We start from the raw sequence: 21,771 nt of genomic DNA, 5'->3' as shown, positions 1-21,771 counted from the left end.
ACCCTCCACCCGTAACTCAAGGCATCTGTTACCTTCCCGTCATGGTGGCCGCGCGCCTAGTACTGGTCAGCAGTCCACTCGCTGTGTCCCTGACAGAGGACTCACGGTCAGGGCAGAGAGAGGAACACGCCCAAACCGCGAGGGCGGCTCCACCCAGCCCACAGCTGGGACGAGGAGTGCAGGGGACAACCTCAAGGGGTACAGGGAATGCTGGTGCTAGTGTCAACCCTGGGAACACTAGAAACTGACACTGGAGACTCCCGACTTGAGTGGGTCGGTCACGTCCTCACAACCCGGACTCTGTTGCCACCTCCCGGATTCCGGGCATACTTTTCCTTTTAAAGGGAATGAAGTTATAATAAACATGCACAAGTTCGCACCCCACCCCCATTCACCCCCCCCTTCCACCCCATCCACCCTCCCTATACTCTCCCCCACCTCCACCGAGACACTTTTAAGGGTGTGTTAGGAAGGCAAAACTGAGACCGCCAGAGCGAGCGAGCGAGCGAGCAAGCGAGCGAGCGCACGTCCTTGGCGTTCCCGCGGCCGCCCCAGGCAGGAAAAACCGTCAGATTTATGCCTCCAGAACATTTCTAGGCACCAGCTCCCTCCCTGGGCATTAAGGCATTTTATTCCTCCCCTAGTATGTGCTGTCCCCTCTCAGAGAGGACAAAACCCAGGATATCTTTTCTGCGTGGTGAGTTTAATCTGCCTTTAGACCTACCACCGGCGCTCTCTCCTGAAAAAAAGCGCAGTTTGTTTGTTTGTTGTGGACAAGGTTTTATGTAATTCATGATGTCCTCAAAAACCCTTTTATGTAGTCAAGAATCACCTGAGCTCCTGATCCTCCTCCCCCTGCCTCCCCCTCCTGGGATTACTGAAAGGGACTCAGTTTATACAAAGCCAAGGATGGAAGCCAGAGCTTTGTGCCTTCTAGCTAAGCACGCCACCCACTGAGACAGCCTTCGGTATTTCTTAATAAAAATCAAACCCAGAGAGTATCAGCCCTAAAATGATGTGGTGATATAAAAGCTGTAGGGAATTTCTGCTTGGAGAAGCTGTTCTCAGGTACGTACATCACCAAAGAGCAGGGTCTACACATGATATTGGTTGCTTTTTTTTTTTTTTTTTTTCATTTGTCTTGGCTCTTTCTGCCCAGTTGTAATTTGAGGGTTGGTTAAACACAAAGTGTGAAAGATTCTGTGGTTCCCCTGCCAGTGTTAAGAGAAATGTTTCCACAATTGTCAACCCAGAGGAATAGGCATCCAAGGCTGAGCAGAAACTGACTTCTGGGTGGTTTAATCAAGTTCAGAGGTCTTGTGGGAATCAGGAAATCAGTGAGAATAAAAAGTCAAAGACAGAGCCTGAAAAGATGGTTCATGGACAAAGCACGAGGATCTGAGTTCAAATCCCCACCGTGTAGAAAAGTTGGAGTTGGTCCTGTGTGCCTAAAACCCCGGTGCTGAAGAGGGCAGAGGCAAGAGGACCCGTGGGGGGCTTACTGACTGCCAGTCTAGACCCAGAGCAAAGGACTAGAGTGAAGAATGATTCATTAAACACCCAGTGTCCTCCCCAGGCCTCTGTACTCATTCACCACACAGGGGCATTGTATGATTGTTGTGTGACGTGGCCATGCAGGGGTCTGCCTATGGGTGGATGGTTGTCTGCCTGCTACTCAAAGGGTATTACTTAGCCCCACTGGAGATATAGAACTTCCAAATGCTAGCTCCTCCAGTGGGGGCACAGTGGATACTAAGACATCCCGATTAATAGCTACTGGGCACTTCCTGCAAGGAATACGTGTTGCCTTTGGCAGGGGGCAAAGGGATCAGACACTTCAGTTTTCAAGTGCTAGAACTGGTGTCGATACGGATGTGGACACACACCTGCATCCATACAGACACATACAAGGAAAGAGATGGGGGTGCCACAAACCTAAGACGCTAGGGAATGCTGGTCTCTATCTCTAAGGACAGGAAATGATCTGGATGAGTAAGGGCTGGCCCAGGACAGTGAGGGCTCCATATCCAGCCCTATTAGAGAGGAAGGGGAACAGGTACCCTAGAGACAGGCTGAGCCCAGGAAGCAGTAAGGTATTATTACTGCCCTGAGAGGAGGAGGAAGAGGAGGAGGAGGAAGGGGGGGAGAAGGAGGAGAAGCACACAGCTCCGTGAGGCCAAGGCAAGGGACGGGGTGGCATTGGACTGTGTCTGGGCTGAGGAGAGGTCAGGCACTCAGAAAGGCTTGAATCACATGCATGCTGTGACTCAGGGGACCAGAGCCCAGGTGGGTTCTGAGATGTCTAAGACCAAGGACAGGACAGAGTGACAAAAGGGGTGGTCCCAGAAGGAAATGCAGGTACAGAAGCTTACCAAGGGCAGAGCAGGAGCTTAAAGCAAAGAGACCCCTGATTACCCCTTAGCCACCACGCCAGACCAGTAAGTGAGGACAAAGCGAACTTGAGGTCTCCAAGTGCCTCGGTTGTCTTCCTTGAGCTTCTATCTAGAGTCTTAGGTGAAGAGAATGAGCAGGGTTTGCAGGCCTTCCAGAGTGTGCTAATTAATCTTGTCAACACGAGAGAATTCTAGAATCGCTATGGAAACTAATCCCTGGGCAAGTCTGGGATTATCTGACTTGGGCTCATTGAGGAAAGAGACTCTGAATGTTTGTGGCACCATTCCTTGAATAGGTTTCCAGAGTGAAGTGAAAGGAGAAAATGAGTGTGGTAAGATGTGACAGTGGGTAAAGGCGCCTGACAAACTGAATTCTGTCCCCAGAGCCCACAGGGCAGAAGCACTAACTCCCCTAAACTGTCTCCTGACCTCCGTAAGGGACCCATGGCATGTGCTCCAAACACATATACATTCTGTGATGACTAATCTTGGTTGTCAACTGGACTATAGAATCAACTAAAGCCTTGATAGTTGGACACCACTGTGAAGAATTCTCTTAACTGAATCATCTGAGGTAGACGTGAGAGCTCCCTGATGGCTGGTCGACCTAAGCTCTCTCCCCTTCCTCTAGGTTATGGGTGATTTCTGCGAAAAGTTAGTAAGGAGTAGGTAGTCAAGGAAAAGGTAGGAGAAAGAAAAATAGCATTCCTACATGGGAAGGAGATAATCTCACATAATATCTGGAAAGAGCTCAACCAACAAGGCCACCCATTCATTATCCAGGACCACCTATCAAGACAAAGCCATTCACTGGGCATGTATTTGTGTGACTATTTCAGTCAAATATCATCTGTTTGTGGGCATTTTCTGTTGGAGCTGAGGAAATGAAATGTGGGGAGAGGGACTGTGGGAAAACTCTGCTAATTAAGGTCGAAGTCTACCATTGTTTTTGGCAGGGCTTCTCCTACTCTCACTTTGGGGAATTCAACCCCCCCCCCCACCTCTACCTGCAGAAATTCACCATTGCCTTAGTTAGATTACAGGTTCAACTAACTTCCTTTCTCCTGGTAAGAACACATTCAGCTAGCACCTGAGATTCCTGAAATGCTTCCCCATGCTAATGAGGCATTTTGGTACCCTAAGCTTTCAGCCAATGACCTTTGTCCATCCTGAAATTTTTTTCTGCCCCGCCCCATCCCCTCACAATAATATAAACCTTGAATCACCCCAAATGAAGTTGATCTGCCTCCCTACGGCTGATCGCTGTCTTCACCATATGTACTCACAGGGCTTCCGAACCCCCACCCCGAACCCCACCTCTGTCCATAGTCTCTGCTCCCTTTGTCCTCATGGAGCAAAACTAACAATCCATGAGAGAAGGAAAGCTCACAAGGGATTGAAGGAAAAACAGTCTGGGAAGCCTACAAGGACCAGTTCAGAGCCCACTTGGCTCTGTGGACACCACCCTTCCTGACAGCATGCTTTAAATACATTTCTTTCAATCAAAAAAAAAAAAAAAAAAAATCAATGAATAAATGCTTATCTGTTTCAGTAAATACCCATTTTTACTCCTCTGGGCACTCAGTTTTTTGTTGTTGCTGGGAAGAATGTGGGCTCCGAGGCAGCTGGTTCTTGTTTTCCCACACTCCCACGTTTCCTTCTCAGGACATTGGTGGGTAAAACACTGAGTCGCGGAGGAGTAACCTAAGTCTGTGTCCCTGCGGCACGGTCACTCGTGTATGCTCCAGAGTAAACCTTGTCTTTCATTCCTTTGAGCTATATTACATTTCTTTATCTGTTTCTTTCTACCACAGTGTTCCATGTGGTTCTAGATGAGCCAGTGCTATATAGTAAGATCCCGCCTCAAAAACAAATCAAAAACCAGAAAGTGTTGTCATCCTTAAAAAGAACACCAGTCACACCTTTCCAAGTGGCCTCTTTGTCATTCAGTGGTGTTCTGGATGTTTAAAATGACTACTGATTGAAAAATAATGTTGATGGGTTTTCAGTCTGGCTGATGCATGCCCTCCAGGGATTTGCTTTGCTTTAGTTTCTCCTGGTTTGGGGAGGGGGATACTTTGCAGGGGTCACATTTTGACTTCTCTAGAAGGATGTGAGACACCTTATGGTTATAGGACTGATTCGTTTTAAAAGCAGTAAACTTCCCTAATCTCCTCGACTCACTTAAAAGAATCAAGGTTTAGTTACATTGTTTATATAGAAGGCCATGTTAAGGCCTGGGTGCTAGGAATGGTTTCCTGGTCAAATATTAACTGTTGAAAGCCAAAGGGTAAGTCTGTGCATGACCTAGTGCTGTCTGGCAGTCTCCTCCAAACTGAAGCACTGGCTCCAGCAGGGAGGAGTAGGCTCGTGAGCCTCAGGAGGTAAACAAGAATGATGTCACAGGTCTAGGAGGACAGAACTTGGAAGACTCTCCCAGCTCCCTCCCAGGGAGAAGAATTCTTGGATTGTCAGCCTCCTGCTGCCTTCCCATAGAGCTCCAGGGCTGCAGCCCAGGGTGGGCTTTGGGGGTGACATATCTGCTCTTGAGTCATCCCTACTCCGGTTAAGTCACCTCAGCCACTCCTAACCCAAAGAAAGCCATTGGCTCAGCAAGTTAGACATTGGTAGAGTTTTTGCTTTGGTTCACTGTAAGTTCCCATTTTTTGACTAGTATTATTTATGTGTTGGGGAAAAAAATCTATCACAGAAAACCTTGTTTATGTGTTCATGCATTTACTGATGACGTATGTCCGTGTGCATACAGCGGCCAGTAGTCATAGTTGGATACCTTCCTAACCCTTCACCATGTTTTATTTTTTTCAACGGTGTCTCTCGCTGAGCTGGAACTCACCTAGTAAGCTAGGCTGGCCGGCCAGTGAGTTCCAGGGCCCCCCTGTCTCTGCCTCCCCAGCTCTGAGATTGCAAGCATATGCCACAAGCTTTTTGTTTTTTAAAAGAGTTTTAGGATCAAACTCAGAACTTCATATTTGAAGGCCAAGCATTTTACTGACCGAGATGTCTCCCCAGTTAAACAAAGTTGATAGACTTACAAAGCAGACTTGGGGGAGATCACTGTTCAGACAAGCACATTTTCAAAGGGTAACTCATGCAGTTTCATATAGAATTTTTATCAGTTCAGTTCATATCTCTGAGGTGCATGTTGAATAAAACTTCATAAAACTGGTAGGCGTTCAGGATGGGCAGAATAGATACTTTTTTTTTTAACCTTATTAGTTAGCACACAAAATAATAAGTCTAATTGTGACATTTTCATACATGTCATAGTACTATGTTCATATTTGTTCCCTATCATTCTATTGCTCCTTCGCCTCCTTCTCTCTCTCTCTCTCTCTCTCTCTCTCTCTCTCTCTCTGTGTGTGTGTGTGTGTGTGTGTGTGTGTATGTGTAGTTGTACATACACATACATGTGGAGGCCAGAGCACCAATTCTGGAGCCATCCAACTTTTTCCTACTCTTTTCTAGAGCCAAGCATCCTGATGTCTCTGCTTCCTGAGCCCTGGAATTCACTGTGCTGAGGGTTTTCACAGGCTCTGAGGGTGAAACTCTGACCCTCCTTCCTCGAGGTGAAACCTTTATCAACTGAGCCATGTTTCCAATCATCCCTGCTCTTGAGAGTGTCATCAGCTCAGCCTAGAGCTGGACCAAAACCTGAGGAGGAAGACACCATTCTATCTGCACGTCTCAGCTGGGACAGATGCGGTTCAACAAAAGCAGTGCCAAATGGCCCTTAATATTCAAGAGTGGGCGTCTTATCTAGCTGGCCTGCCCGAGACCCCCTGATCGTGAACCTTATTCCCCTGAGCTGCTCCATTCCCACTCCAACAAGGTGAAAGAAACAATCAGGAACCAGGAAAAACTCGCCTAACTGCAGACACAGTGAGCATTGGTGGGAAAGGAACTGTTCGTAGAAAGAAGGTGGTTGACAAACAGCCACAGCCGACAATAGAAACTGCCGTTCTCCTTAAAGAAGTGAGCGGTAAACAATATCTCTAGTGTTGAAGAGGTGAACGTGTGTACAAACCAAGGAACAGAGATCCATTTTAACAACCCTAAAGTTCAGGCGTCTCTGGCAGCAAACACCTTCACCATTCCAGGCCACGCTGAGACCAAGCAGCTGACAGAAACGCTTCCCAGCATCCTAAACCAGCTCGGTGCAGACAGTCTGACTAGTTTAAGGAGACTGGCTGAATGAAACTCTGCCCAAACAATCTGTGATGGAAAAGCACCACTTGCTACTGGAGAGGAGGATGATGATGAAGTTCCAGATCTGGTGGAGAATTCTGATGAGGCTTCTGAGAATGAGGCAAACTGAACTGAAGCAACTTCAGAAGAAGGTGACATTTGCAGAAGTCACAGGAGCTGCTATATTTATATCATATTATATAGATTGTTTATCATGGATCTGATAAAATCTAGATCTCTAATATTTTTAAGCCCAAGCCCTCCAGGCACTATGCTCTTTTAAGTTTTCGCTTATACCTAATTCATTGGCCCTGGGCACCATCTCCAGCACAAAGGGATAAAAAGGATTGAACTGGCCACAAACAAGAGTTTCCCCGCAGGGCCACAGCTACTCAACTGTTCCTAAGACCATCTCAGCAACAAACCAAGATACATTTTCTTCTTCTTTCACATTGTGACAACCAATCCTGATGGGCAAGCTTCTCATCAGAACTTGCCAAACCTCTTCACCAAAAAGGTCAGCAGTCCACCCTACCACTCCCCAAAGCCAGCGTGCCCCGGGAGAAGATCCAGTGTGTAGCTGACTGAGCTACCACATTGACAAGCCCCAGGAGGGCAGAAAGCCTAGAGCTGTTTCCTTCCCCACCTAGCAACATGAGCACAGCATTTAGGGCAGAAGGGATGGCAGGGAGATTCAGGGCAGGCAGAGGATCAAAGTTGGCTAGCAGAAGGACCCTCCCAATCTGTCACTCCCATATCACAGCTTTTCTTTACCTTGGTGGCAGAGACGATGCTCTGCTTCCCTGGGGCCCTCCTTCCCTGACAGCTGCCTGTAGCTCCTCCAAGGGCAACAGCAGTTGCTCAGCCTGTCTGTCACAGCCACATGGAGAGAGACTGGAGGTAACCGAAGTGTCCACCACAGGAGCTCCCAGACGCTCAGCTCCAGTCTCACCTCTGCCTCCGCAGGAGACTTGGCCTGAGGTCCAAGCCTAGAAGGTGTGGCCGGAAGCACTTTGGGGTCAGCCAAGGACGAGCTAGGACACAAGTTTAGGAAGGAAAAGCCTGCCTTCCTGGAGATTCAGGATGACAGGACAAAAGCGGGTGACAGTGTCCTCTGGTTTCAGAGGGCTTGGCAAAGAAACATGAATTCTTCCTGGGGTAAAGAGGTCATGAGCCCTCAGGAAGGTCAATGTTCACGGGGCAGATGGCCAAGAAAATGGAGCTCATGGTGAAACAATGACAGGGCCACAGCCATCAAGATGCCTCCACTAAGTATTGCTTCCCCTGGAAGCAGAAACGTCTCTAGACCAGTTCTATTATCTTAATTATTTTTTATTTATGGTTTTCTGCTATGAAAATCTTGCTGCGCTAGAATATGTGCATGGATAGGAAGGAAAAAGTCACCCCAGCACCATTACCCAATCATGCAGGCTGACGTGTACACTTAATTATCCCTGGCTTGTGTTACTTGCTACTTTTCGTTTTAAATATCTATTTGTTTCTATGTGTATGAGTGTTTTGTCTGCATGCATATATGTGTACTGTATGTGTTCCTGGTGCCCTCAGATGCCAGAACAGGGCACCTGGTTCCCCAGAACCAGAGTTACAGATGGTTGCCAAACACCATGTGGGCGATGGAAACTGAACTCAGGTCCCCTGAAAAAGCAGCAAGGGCTCTTAGTCACTTAGTCACTCTTTAATCACTTTGTTTGATGTTTTACAAAATAGTTTCCTTTAGCCCAGACTGGCCTTGAACTCACTATGTAGACAAGGATGGTCTTGACTTTCTAATTCTCCTGCCTCCATCTCCCAGGTATTGGGATCACAGCCAGCACCACACTTGCTTCATGCTATGCTGGGGATGGAATCCAGCCTTTCCTTTGCTTTGGACAAGCACTGTAACAGCTAAGCTGCAACTCTAACCTATGTGATAGTTTTGTGTTTGTAAAGTCACAGTGTCTTTGCTGATAGAATTTTGTCACCCTCTTGGTTCCAAGCTGAGCTTCCCTGATGCTACAGTCACAGCAGCTCCTTTCACTGCTGCAGACGTCAGATACTATCCCAGGACCTGCTAGGAAGAGATTCCAGGAGTCACATGCACTGTGCTAGGTCTCAGAAAGCAGAGACAAACGGCCGAGTGTCTTACTTAGAACTGCTATTGCTGTGACGAAACATCATGACCAAAAAGCAAGTTGAGGAAGAAAAGGTTTATTTGGCTTATACTTCCACATGGCTGTTCATCATTGAAGGAGGGCAGGATGAAGCTCGGACAGGGCAGGAGCTGGTGCAGAGCTCATGGAGGGTGCTGCTTATGGTCTTGCTCCCCATGGCTTACTCAGTCAGATTTCTTTTTTGTTTTTCTTTCTTGTTTTTGTTTGTTTGTTTGTTTGTTTGAGACAGAGTTTCTCTGTGTAGCCCAGGCTGTCCTGAACTCCCTCTATAGACCAGGCTGGCCAAAACTCAGAGATCTACTTGCCTCTCCCTTCCAAGTACAGGGGTCAAAAGTGTGCACTGCTGCCAGGCTGCTTGCTCAGTCTGCTTTTTAGAATCCAGGACCACTAGCCCAGGGATGGAACAACATCCTCCACTGTCTTAGGGTCTTCCTGATATGAACAGACACCATGACCAAAGCAAGTCTTATAAATTTATGACAACATTTAACTGGGGGTGGCTTTACAGGGTCAGAGGTTCAGTCTATTATCATCAAGGTGGAAACATGGCAGCATCCAGGCAGGCACGGTGCAGGAGGAGCTGAGAGTTCTACATCTTCATCTGAAGGCTGCCAGAAGAATACTCACTTACAGACAGCTAAAATGATGGTCTTATAGTCCACACCCACGGTGACACACCTACTCCTAAAGGGCCACACTTTATAAACTCCATCACTGCCATCAATCACTAATTAAGAAAGTACCTTACAGCCTGATCTTACAAAGGCATTTTCTCAGTTTAGGTTCCCTCTTTTCATATAATTCTAGGTTGTATATCAAAGTTGACATAAGACCAGCCAGCACAGGCTGGAGGGATGGCTCAGTGGTTAAGAGCACTGACTGTTCATCCTGGGTTCAATTCCCAGCAACAGGTGGCTCACAACTATCTATAATGGAATCTGAAGCCTTCTTCTGGTGTGTCTGAAGAAAACAACAGTGTACTCACAATGGCTTCATGAAATTTTTAGGCAAATAGATGTAACTAGAAGCTATCATCCTGAGTGAGATAACCCTATCACAAAAGAGCACACGTGGTATGCATTCACAGATAAGTGGATACTAGCCCAAAAAGCCCAAAATACCCAGAAGCAATTCACAGACATTGTGAAGCTCAAAAGGAAGGAAGGCCAGAATGTGGATATCTCACTCCTTCTTAAAAGGGAGAACACTCAAGGGAGGAAATACAGGGACAAATAGAGCAATGGTTGGAGAAAAGATCATCCAGAGACTGCCTCACCTGGGGATCCATCCCACATGCAGCCACCAAACCCACACACTATTGCTGATGCCAAGAAGTGCTTACTGGCAGGAGCCTGATATTGATGCCTCCTCAGAGGCTCTGCCAGAGACATACTGATACAGAGGAGGATGCTTGCAGCTAACCATCGGACTGAACATGGGGACCCCAATGAAAGAGCTAGAGAAAGGACTGAAGGAGCTGAAAAGGTCTGCAACGCCATGGGAAGAACAAATCATCAACCAACCAAACCCTCTACAACTCCCAGACTAAAACGCCAATTACTAAGCACACATGGAGAGACCCATGGCTCCAGTTGCATATGTAACAAAGGATAGCACTGTCTGGCATCAATGGGAGGAGAGGCCTTTGGTCCAGTGAAGGCTTGTAGGGGAATGCCAAGGATCTGAGGTGGGAGAAGATAATTGGGAGAGGGAGCACCTATATGGAAGCAAGGGGAGTGAGAGAGGAAGGGGACGGAGGAGGGGATAACATTTGAAACGTAAATACAGAGAATATCCAAAAAAAAAAAAAAAAAAAAAAAAAAAAAAACCAACATACTCAACTCACTTAAAATAAATAAATAAATAAATCTTAAAAAAGAAGAAGAAGAAGAAGAAGAAAGGAAAAGGAGGAGCCAGCACACTGAGGTGTCTAACATAGCAGGTCAGAGGCCTGCCTCCAGGCTCTCAGTACCTGTTAGATGCTGGCACACTACCCACTAAGCCATATTCCTGCTCCCCAGATGGTGTTTTTCAATCGAACCCTAAACCCCTTGAGGTGGGACTGTGCACTGTCATACAGTGCAGAACCTAGCTAAGGCCTGGGTAGTCATGCAGCAAGCTTTGGATAGTTATCCGGGCAGAGAGGTGGTACTGTGCGGCTTTGTCTAAAACAAGCAGCCGGTAAGTTATAAATAAGCTGTGGACCTGAATGCAGACTTCTTTCCTCTTGCTGGCCTCACTCTCTGGACCAAGAACAGAGCTCCATTCAGAAATGCTGCCCAGCAAATATTTGTCAAAAGTAAGTTGTTTTAAATATTTTGGAAAGTTTCTTGTTCCTATGCTGGCCACCTATGTTTACATCACATTCCCAGGGTTCAGAGAAATTCAAATATCATTTCTGCACAACACTTCTACTCCTGAATTAAATGTGTACAAGTGGCCAAGATTTTACTAAATAAGTCTCAATATTTAGATGTTTTTAAAAGCAATTTTTATTTGCTGCTTTATTTTTTATGGTGTGTGTGTGTGTGTGTGTGTGTGTGTGTGTGTGTGTGTGTGTGTACATGTACCATGCGTACATAGGAGTCTTTGGAACTCAGAAACCTCTAATCCGCTGGAACTAGAGTTGTAGATGTAAAACTGGACTGTTTGAGACAAGGTCTCACTCTGTAGCCCAGACTGACCTGAGACTTACTGCATACCTCAGGATGGCCAGGCTCAAGTAACTTACTGCTTGGGCCTCCCAGCCACCCTGACCAGCTGGACATTCAAACTACTGTAACAACTCTGAATGAGTTCCCATGGCAACTGGTGACAAGGATTTGTTTTGTCATTTAATTGCTTAGTGGTTTGAATCATTTTATGAAGACTATTTCTTCTAAAGTGAACTTCTGCAAAAACCCACGTTTTGTAAATCTTTTAGCCTAGCTACATAGAATTCACTCAAAATCAGTTTAAGCTATTTATTGGCTAAAAGTTGCAGGAAAGGCCTCTTGGGCAATTTGTGTGTGTGTGTGTGTGTGTGTGTGTGTGTGTGATGTGTGTGTGATGTGTGGGCCAGAGGACAACCTCTACTGTTGTTCTTCAGAAAGCATGTACCTTTATTTTGTTGTTGTTTTGAGGAGTCTCTCTCTGTAACTCCCCAAGTATTCTAGGCTAGCTGGCCTGCAGCACCAGGGATTTGTCTCTCTGTCTCTGTCTCTTTGAAACTGGGGTGGCAGCTGCACAACACCATGCCCAGCTTCTTGTTTTGCTCTTTTATCTCATGAGTTCTAGGGATCAACCTCAGGTCCACCATGATTACAAGGTAAGCGTTCTCCTGAACAAGCCATCTCCAAAACTGGCCAAAGTAAGTTTGTGTTGTTGTTTTGTGTGTGTGGTGTATGAAGAGTTTTTGAATATTGGTTTTTGTTTTTTTACCCTGTACTACTGATACGCATGTACACACTGAATTCTGCAATCATTTGTTCTGTTTTCCTTTGTTTCCTACACTCAACCATAGCCAAATACTAGGCTTCCTCATTTTGATCACTTTTCAAAATGTTGCCTTGGGCACACACGTGGTCTTGCAGCCCCCTAGGGATACATAAGGCTTTGTTTTAAAGTCTGGTTTCTTTATTTCTTTGGCATTGGGGTAGCTTATTGTCCAGGGGAATGTTTGGCCAGGATTGTGGGTCTCTGGGTGTTATATTAATCTTGATTATCAACTTGACTAAGTCTGGAATCAAGTGAAGGGCAAGCTGCTGGACACTGGGTGAGGGGTTGTCCTTGATCAGATTATCTGCGGCAGAAGGTTTACCCTAAATGTAGATGGCAGCGTCTGTTGGCAGTCTAGATAAAGGGGACGTGGAAAAAGAAAACCCTGGTTTTGCCTGCCCTCCCCCAGTCTCCTGGTGCATCTACCCTGCTGTCACTAAATTTCTTCACTGCTACTAGAACCAACATCTTTAGGCTTCTGGTGTAGACTGAAGACCAGCATCCCTCAGGAAACCTCCAGGTCCTCGCCACCATACTGAGGACAACTGAAACTCTCTGCTTTGGGGACTGAGCAGCCATTGTTGGGCTACTCAGATATGTTAACTTGGCAACACTTGACATCCAAGGGGTAGTAATTCTTCCGTTCTTATAGAGAACTTAGACTAATGCAGACTGTTGTGGGGGCAGGAGCTGGTTTTAAAGAAAGAGAACTTGTAAGGATGAATTTCTCTAGTTGACTTGGTAGTATCTGGAGCTAGCTCCCCAACTCAACAAAACCTGAACTTACTAGAGACTCTCTTGGGAGCACAGAGGGCACTGAAAGTACATTGTATAAACTAAAGCACTGTAAAGATAAATGCATTGTATACCCCAGGTTCATTTCTTGTGAGGAACAAAGAATTTGTTAACTCTGTATCTAAATGTTTGCCCACTTGTGGGAATGTGAAGTAAGCAATGATGTTGACTGGTTAGTTCTAGCACCTCTGGATAAGGAAAAAAAGGGAAAAGAATATACTCAGTGATCAAAAAAACAAACATTCGCTGGCTCCATATAAAGGCTTATAAGTGTACCATCCTCCAGGAGCCACAGCACTCAAGGTGTCAAAGATGAAACCCTCATCATCCGAACAGCTAACTTAAACTGCTGCCTTGGAGCGTGTCAGCAGTTAAACTGAGGACGCTGGTTAGAAAAGATTAGGACCCTCTAACTTGTGTGCGGCTGAAGGAGGTCAGAGCTCGTGAACCGTGTCGATGAGAATAATCCAATCCAGGCTGCGTGGTAAATGGCCCAGACCCCTCAGGAATGAAGGTGCTGGTCACCCCTCCATGCAAAGAACCAAAATTTGCTGAGGTGCCAGCTGAGGGTAGGTGAGCCGCACACAGGATCAGTTGGTGATGAGGGTTAGAACCGACACAAGCATTTCCGTCCATGCCTTAGTGGCTCTATTGCTGTGATTAAAAAAAAAAAAAAAATACCATGACTCAAGTAATCTGTGGAAGAAAGGGTTTATTTTATCGTTTATAATTCATCATCCATGGAAGTCAGGGAAGTAACTCAAGGCAGGAACTTGGAGACAGGAGCCGATGCAGAGGTCTTGGAGTCATGCTGCTTACTGGCTTGCTCCTCGTGGCTTGTGTTCTTATACCATCTACAACCACCTCCACAGGAGTGGTACTGCCCTCAGTGAGCTGGGCCCGCCCACATCAATTATTAAGAAAAGGCCCCCACAGGCTTACCCGCTGGTCAATTCTGTGGGGACACGTTCTCAATTGAGGCTGTCTCCTCCCATGTGACTTTAGCTCGGGTGTTTAGCTGTACCAGCACAGTCCTGCTCTGTTCCAGATGTTTGTAGAGACGCACACATGCACATTAAGCAGATATTGGTGTTTCCTTTCTGCTTGTTTATATGTAAAACACACTGACTGAAACAAAGTTGGTGGAAATACATATTATCAGATTCAGGTTATGGGACATTGAAAGACCAAACATTCTTCAAGGGACTTTGCTGTTTGGAAGAAATGATATGTTTGAGGTAGTCCATGAGACAATTATATCATATCAGGCAGAATATGAGCTTACAACTTGCTGCATTTGGAAATAAAATGGGATATAAGGAGAAGTGATCAGACGTCACCTTGACAAGAGGTAGACTTGTGGAGGTTAATCTTGGCTGTCAACTGAGTCAGAAATCAACTAAAAGCTGCCGGAGGAACTACTAGGAGGAACGTTTCTTGATCGGATTATTTGAGGCACCTTTTTGTGGCAGCCCTGATAAAAGAACTCAGAAGAAAACTCCACTTTACTCTCTCAACAAGCTGATCTCTGTTGCTGCTAATTCCCGGTATCAGAATGAACTTCGGGCTGAGGCCTCCAGACTCTTGGACTTAACAACTGCCTGATTTCTCAGCCTCTGTGAGATGAAGCAGCTATTGCTGACTACCTAGACCACACCATGTAATCCAACTAATAAATCCCTTACTATATATTTATTCTGTCCATCCTCTTCCTCCAGAGAACCCCACGCACTGAAAAGTGTTTCCAAAACTATAACGTCCTGTGATTGCTTCTGTGTTTGTGAAGCCCAACATTTATGCACAGACTTCCAGCCTCCCAGTGAGGTTCTTTCTAGACTGTCTTCTTTTCTAGATTTGTCATATTTCTGAGTGCTCTGTCATTTTTCTTGTTGCTATTTATGGAGGCATCAAGTTCTCTTTTTGTGTGTGTGCTCACACATACATACGGGTACATGTGTGTGAGGGTCAGGGAACAACCTCAGATGTGACCGTTTAGGCACTGTCCAACACTTTTTCTTAGGTGTGTTCTCAGTGTCCTGGTATCTGCTCAGCTGCATAAGCTAGCTGAGTAGCAAACCTGAAGGACCTATCTGTTCCCGTCTCCTTGAAACTGGTTTGGGGGATGGAACTTAGGTCCTCTTGCTTCCAAAGCAAACATTTTACCAACCAAACCATCTTCCCAAAGCCCTTCAATCTCTTATCAAAAACAAACAGTCTTTCGTTATCATTAACATTTTTAGGAATGAAATTTTCCACCCTCTGTTCCAAACAAATCTCCTCAGACACAACTGAGAGTTTTTCATTCTCCAGTGCCACTGAACAGAGCAGGACTGAAGGTGGGAACTGATTGGTCAGGGTTCTCCACACACACACACACACACACACACACACACGTTTGTTAGATAGGTTTACAGGCTGTGGTTCAGCTATTCCAACAATGGCCACCTGTCTCTAAAGAAAGTCCAAAAATCTAGTGACACAAGGCTGGATGTCTCAACTGGTCTTCAGGCCACAATGGACTCTTGAAGAAATAGGTTTGTTATTTAAAGATTTCTTTACCTTATGTATGTAAGTGCTCTATCTGATTGTGTGCCTTTGTTCCAGAAGAGGGCATCAGATCTCTTTATAGATGGCTGTGAGCCACTATGTGGTTGCTGGGAATTGAACTCGGGACCTCTGGAAGAGCAGCCAGTGCTCTTAGCTGATGAGCCATCTCTCCAGCCCCAAAAAGTAGGTTTTAATACTAGTAAAGGGATGACTCTGCACCAGGGAAGATGAACTACCTGTGAAAATGAAGGCAGAAAGGCAAAAGCTTCCTTCTCCCATGTCCTTTCATCGGGGCTGCCACCAGAAGGTGTGGCAGATTTAGGGCGAGTCTTCCTACCTCAATTGTCCAATCAACAAAACAGGTGTTCCCAGCTGCTTTTTTAAAAAGCTAATTCCAGATGTAGTCACATTGACAATCAAGATTAGCTAGCACAGATGGTTCTTTGAAGGATTAAGAAGATTCACAAACTTTTAGCAAAATTAACTAAAAGAGAGAATCCAAATTAATTAGAGACAGATGGGGAGACAGTGCAACAAACACCGAGAAAGACAGGAAATCATTAAGAGTTTCTAAAAATCTATTTTCTACCAAATTCAAAAGTCTAAAAGAATTCATTTCTAGACATATTAGTGCCTACCAAAGCTCAGTCAAGATGAAATAGTTTAAAAAGACCCATGGCATTCAATGGGACATAACCAGTAATTAAGAATTCCTCTCGGCTGGCCTGGCAGTAACCTTGTGAGCCAGGCTGCCTCTGCTGAGGTGAGCTCCGAAGGCCTGAGCGTTGGCCCAGCGAAGCTCCTTACCTGCGGTGGGGGGAGGAGGGGCGCCGAGGTCGCGTGGGAGAGCGCCAAGGGCCTCGGAGCTCAGGTGCACACAGGGCCTCATGTCCCTGGTGGCAGACAAGTCCCTGGTGGCAGAAGCTTTCGTCTCCCAGATCGCAGCTACAGAACCATGGCCTGAAAATGCTACCTTATATCAGCAGCTGAGAGGGGAGCAAATTTTGCTTTCTGACAATGCAGCATCTCTTCTTGCTGTGCAGGCCCTTTTGCAGATGTGCAATCTGCCTGTCAAAGTGGTGTGTAGGGCAAATGCAGAATATATGTCTCCATCTGGAAAAGTACCTTTTATTCATGTGGGAAATCAGGCAGTATCAGAACCTGGCCCAATAGTCCAATTTGTTAAAGCCAAGGGCCATTCTCTTAGTGATGGGTCCAAAAAGCAGAAATGAAAGCTTACAGGGAATTAGTCAACAATATGCTGCTGACCGCACAGTTGTATCTCCAGTGGTGTGATGAAGCTACCGTAGGGGAGACCGCACAGTTGTATCTCCAGTGGTGTGATGAAGCTACCGTAGGGGAGACCGCACAGTTGTATCTCCAGTGGTGTGATGAAGCTACCGTAGGGGAGACCGCACAGTTGTATCTCCAGTGGTGTGATGAAGCTACCGTAGGGGAGATCACTCTTGCTGGGTATGGCTCTCCTTATCCTTGGCCTCTGAACCATATTTTGGCCTATCAGAAGCAATGGGAAGTCAAACGTAAGATGAAAGCTATTGGATGGGGTAACAAGACTCTGGACCAGGTCTTAGAAGATATAGTCCTTTCCCAAAGACTGGGAACACAACCTTACTTCTTCAATAAGCAGCCTACTGAACTCGACGCTCTGGTTTCTGGCCATTTGTACACCATTCTTACTACACAGGTGACCAGTGATGAACTTTCTGAGAAGGTGAAAAACTGTAGCAACCTCCTTGCTTTCTGTAGAAAAATTGAACAGCACTATTTTGAAGACCGGGGTAAAGGCAGGTTGTCTTAGAGTTGTATGCAAATTAGTTATTTTGCAGAGCTAACTTTTGAAATATGGATTACTTGAACAATATGGTAGTAACTGCAGGATCTCAAAACCAAAATCACTGTTTTTTGAAACCTCAAAAAATTGCATAATGTCATATACATGTTCTTTGTCTTGTTGTTTGTGTACAACTACTTCATTTTAAATTGTTGCATTATATAATATATCCTGACTTTTCTTTCTTTTTGAGCATATAAAAATAAACCTTAAGCAACTGAGAAAAAAAAAAAAAAAAAAGAATTCCTTAACTAGTGACTGGAGAGATGGCTCAGCTGTTCTTCCAAAGGTCTTAATTTAACTCCTAGTTCCTAGAAGACACAACCATATGTAACTCTAATTCCAAGGAATCTTGTGCCATCTTCTGGTCTCCATGGGCATTGCATGCAGGTGGTGCACAGACGTACATTCAGGCAAAATAACCTATACACATAAGATAAATAATATCCTTTTACAAAAAAATCTCCCATTCAGGCAGTGGCAGTGCAGGCCTTTGATCCTAGCACTCAGGAGGCAAAGGCAGGCAGATGTCTCTGAGTTGGAGGCCAGCCTGGTCTACAGAGTGAGTTCTAGGACAGCCAGGGCTACACAGAGAAACTGTCTTGAAAACACATATAGACAGATAGATAGATAGATAGATAGATAGATAGATAGATAGATAGATAGATAGATAGAGGCAGACAGACAGACAGACAGACAGATAGATAGAGGCAGACAGACAGACAGACAGACAGATAAGATAGATGTTCCAACTATGAATCCTATGGACAGATGGATTCAGTGCAAAATTCAGACTTTCAAACTATTAATAGTAATACCTCCCAAAGTATGTGTAAAGTACAAAAGGGACACTTCCAGATTCTTTTTACCAAGTTATAAAACCAGACAAAGATCCAACAACAAATAAATAAAAAAATTATAGTCCAATTATTTCTGATGAATTTGGATGCAAAAGTCCTCAGTAAAATACTTGCAGAAAAAAAATCAAGAATAGTCAAAAATCATCCACCATAATTAACTCAGTTTCATCCAGAGATACAGGCATGTTCAACATGTGTAGTCAGTAAATGCAATCCACCACCTAACAGGCGAAGAGACAGAAAACATGTGTCATTCCATTAGATGTAGAAAGGCCTTTGACAAATCTAACACCTTCATGATGAAAGTCCCAGAGACTCTTTGGCATATCCTGACATCATAAAGGCAACCCAGTGTTCCTACAGCCCGCATCTGGCTAAACAGGAAACTCGGGGCATTCCACTAATATTAGGAACAAGACAAGGACGCGCATTCTCTTGCCTCCTCTTCAATACGATAGGTAAAGTCTTAGCTAGAGTAAGAAGACAAATGAAGGAGATGACAGAAGAGGAAGAAGCCAAAGTACCTTCATTTGCAGATAAGATTCCATAGAGAAGAGTCCTCCACAGGGCTGGAGAGATGGCTCCGTGGTTAAGAGCACTGGCTGCTCTTCCAGAGGTCCTGAATTCAGGAGCCACATGGTGACTCACAACCATCTGTAATGAGATCTGATGCCCTCTTGTGGTGTGTCTGAAGCTACAGTGTACTTACATATAATAAATAAATAAATCTTAAAGAGAGAGAGAGACTCCACAAACTCCACAGGAAATCTTTTACAGCCAATAACATGTTCATCAAAGCATTGCGATATGCAAAAAAGCACAAAAACCAGTAGCATTCCAGTACACTAATGACAAGCATACCAAGTACTAAATCAGGAAGATAGTTCCACTTACACTGTGTGTGTGTGTGTGTGTGTGTGTGAGAGAGAGAGAGAGAGAGAGAGAGAGAGAGAGAGAGAGAGAGAGAGAGAGTGAGTGAGTGAGAGAGAGAGAGAGAGAGAGAGAGAGAGAGAGAGAGAGAGATTTAAGCAAGGAAGTGAAAGACTTGTACACCTAAAAACATTAAGACAGTGAAGAAGAGAAACAATGGACTGGCCTCCCATGTTCATGGATTGGTAGAATTAATATTGTGAAGCGACCATGGCCAGGAATATAGTAACAGAAGGAAAAAAAGTCATAAATCAAGATATTTTTCAAACTGGCTGTCCGTCAAAATAAATCTGTAAATTCAAGGCAATACACAACAAAAATTTTCAAAAACTGAAAAAAAATCTTAACTTTCCTATGAAAACACAAACGATCCAGGATAGCTAAAAGAATCCCAAACAACAACAACCCGCTGGAGGCATGGCCAGTCAGACTCCTCCTGGTACTGGCATAAAAAGTCACTGACCAGTGCATGGAACTGAGGACCCACACAACAAACCCCACTGTTGCTGGAAATGGAAGCCAGCAATACACACTGGGGAAAAGACAGCATCTTCAACAAATGACTAAACTGGGTAACTCCCAGTTAAAGAATGAAACTAGATCCTCAGCTCTCAGCCTACACAAAACTCAAGTCCAAATGGATCTCAACATCAGACCTGATACCCTGAATGTTGTTAGTGAAAGAAACTGCTCTCAAAGAATAAGGAATGTAGTTTATTCTGATACCAAACATGAGTGGTCACGGTGGGACCATGCAGATTTGGGCAACAATTTCATACTTGGTATAATAACAGGACAAATAAAGCCATAAATCAAGTCACTTTTCAAGGACACTGATGGGTACCTCAAGTAGGTAAATTATAACAAGATGAGTAGAACTCTGGGCCTTGGATGCTATCTGAAAACTCTTGGCTCTTTGGTTAGTGGAAAATTAGGGGTTTGCCAAGTTAATAGTCTTAAAAACATTTTATCTGCTGTCAAGATGCTAAGTCAAGCTTTATGTAATAGAATGTTAGGTCTGACACAGGTGGTGGGGAACACAAGGAATGGAGACTTGTAGGTTATATATCACCCACAACAAACTGCAGTTAGGCTCTGCACCAAACTGTAATGCTTTGTTTTCCTGACAAAGATACACCCTGATTTGTTGTCTTGGCAATGACTATTCGCATCCCTTAACGTAAGCTAAACCATTCAGAATATATATAAAATCTCATAAAGAGACTGATGCTGACAAGCTCTGGCCTGAGTGTCGGATTTACAGGTGTGTGCCACAATTATGATGCCACCACCCTGGCTCATTTGCTGCATTCTTATTGCAGAATATTTGATCACACTGTGAACCCCAAGACTGTATTATTTACTGAAAACACCTGTCTCTAGCTGTGGGGTGGTTCAGCCCTAGCACACACATTTAATCCAGGCACTTGGGAGGCACACACCTTTAATCCCAAATAATGAAGATATGGTCAGTTTGTAGAAGAAAGCACCATGTTTGAAAGTGATGTCTAGCACTGTCACCAGGCTGCTCCGTTATGCTGGAGGATGGCCCCGAGGTGCGGGCTGGCGCTGAGCCGCCCGGCGCCGAAGCCCCGCAGCACGGAGAGCTCCAGTACCTGAGGCAGGTGGAGCACTTTATGCGCCGCGGCTTCTGGAAGGAGGACCGCACTGGAACTGGCACCCTGTCGGTGTTCGGGATGCAGGCACGGTACAGCCTGAGAGATGAATTTCCTCTGCTCACAACCAAACGAGTATTTTGGAAGGGTGTTTTGGAGGAGTTGCTGTGGTTTATCAAGGGATCCACGAATGTTAAAGAACTGTCCTCCAAGGGAGTTAGGATCTGGGATGCCAATGGGTCCCCAGCCTTTCTGGACAGCTTGGGATTCTCTGCCCGGCAGGAAGGGGACCTGGGCCCAGTGTATGGTTTCTAGTGGGGGCATTTTGGAGCAGAGTACAAAGATATGGATTCAGATTACTTCGGTCAGGGGGTAGACCAGCTGCAGAAAGTAATTGACACCATCAAAACCAACCCTGACGACAGAAGAATCATCATGTGTGCCTGGAACCCAAAAGATCTCCCCCTGATGGCACTGCCTCCTTGCCATGCCCTCTGTCAGTTTTATGTGGTGAATGGGGAGAAGTTTTGCCCGCTTTACCAGAGGTCCGGAGATATGGGTCAGGAGTGCCCTTCAACACTGCCAGCTACGCTCTGCTCACCTGCATGATTGCACACATCACCGGCCTGCAGCCAGGTGACTTTGTCCAGACTTTGGGAGATGCACATATTTACCCGAATCATATCGAGCCACTGAAAATCCAGCTACAGCGAGAACCAAAACCTTTCCCAAAGCTCAAAATCCTTCGAAAAGTTGAAACAATCGATGATTTCAAAGACTTTCAGATTGAAGGGTGTAATCCACATCCGACAATTAAAATGGAAATGGCTGTTTAGAGTGTTCAGTGGTACTGTGAATCTCCCCTGTCGTCAGGGTCTGAGCCTGATGACCAGGGTATAGGTTTCTCTAAGGAAGAAGGTGATC

At 45.3% G+C, this 21,771-nt stretch overlaps 1 protein-coding gene and 3 pseudogenes across 6 annotated transcripts in view; 3 read left to right on the top strand and 1 right to left on the bottom strand.

Annotated features, from left to right (window-relative positions):
• The window catches only part of LIMS2 (LIM zinc finger domain containing 2), a 33,460-nt gene extending 25,920 nt beyond the window's left edge, over positions 1-7,540 (bottom strand). For 2 of the 3 annotated variants that reach the window (XM_080920440.1, XM_080920441.1), the window contains exon 1: positions 33-236. In XM_080920440.1, coding sequence (XP_080776566.1) covers positions 33-43 — 11 coding nt within the window. In that variant the 5' untranslated portion in view covers positions 44-236. Of the gene's footprint in view, positions 1-32; positions 237-7,373 lie in introns of those variants that run through there. The other variant, XM_080920442.1, reaches the window with a different exon arrangement.
• LOC308423759 (transcription factor BTF3-like) lies at positions 42-6,729 on the top strand (annotated as a pseudogene). The gene is made up of 2 exons: positions 42-65; positions 6,175-6,729. The product of its transcript is annotated as a transcription factor BTF3-like (transcript).
• An 8,936-nt stretch (positions 7,541-16,476) lies between the features above and the next one.
• On the top strand, positions 16,477-17,408 carry LOC308423758 (metaxin-2-like; annotated as a pseudogene). Its single transcript has 2 exons — positions 16,477-16,895; positions 17,040-17,408. The product of its transcript is annotated as a metaxin-2-like (transcript).
• A 3,358-nt stretch (positions 17,409-20,766) lies between these two features.
• On the top strand, positions 20,767-21,683 carry LOC308423757 (thymidylate synthase-like; annotated as a pseudogene). The gene has a single exon. The product of its transcript is annotated as a thymidylate synthase-like (transcript).
• The last annotated feature ends 88 nt before the right edge of the window (positions 21,684-21,771 follow it).

The sequence above is a fragment of the Micromys minutus genome, assembly GCF_963924665.1.
Source record: "Micromys minutus genome assembly, chromosome: 8".
NCBI classification, from domain to species: domain Eukaryota; kingdom Metazoa; phylum Chordata; class Mammalia; order Rodentia; family Muridae; genus Micromys; species Micromys minutus.
Note: the sequence above shows the minus strand (reverse complement) of the source record. Positions and strands in the feature narration are given on the sequence as shown.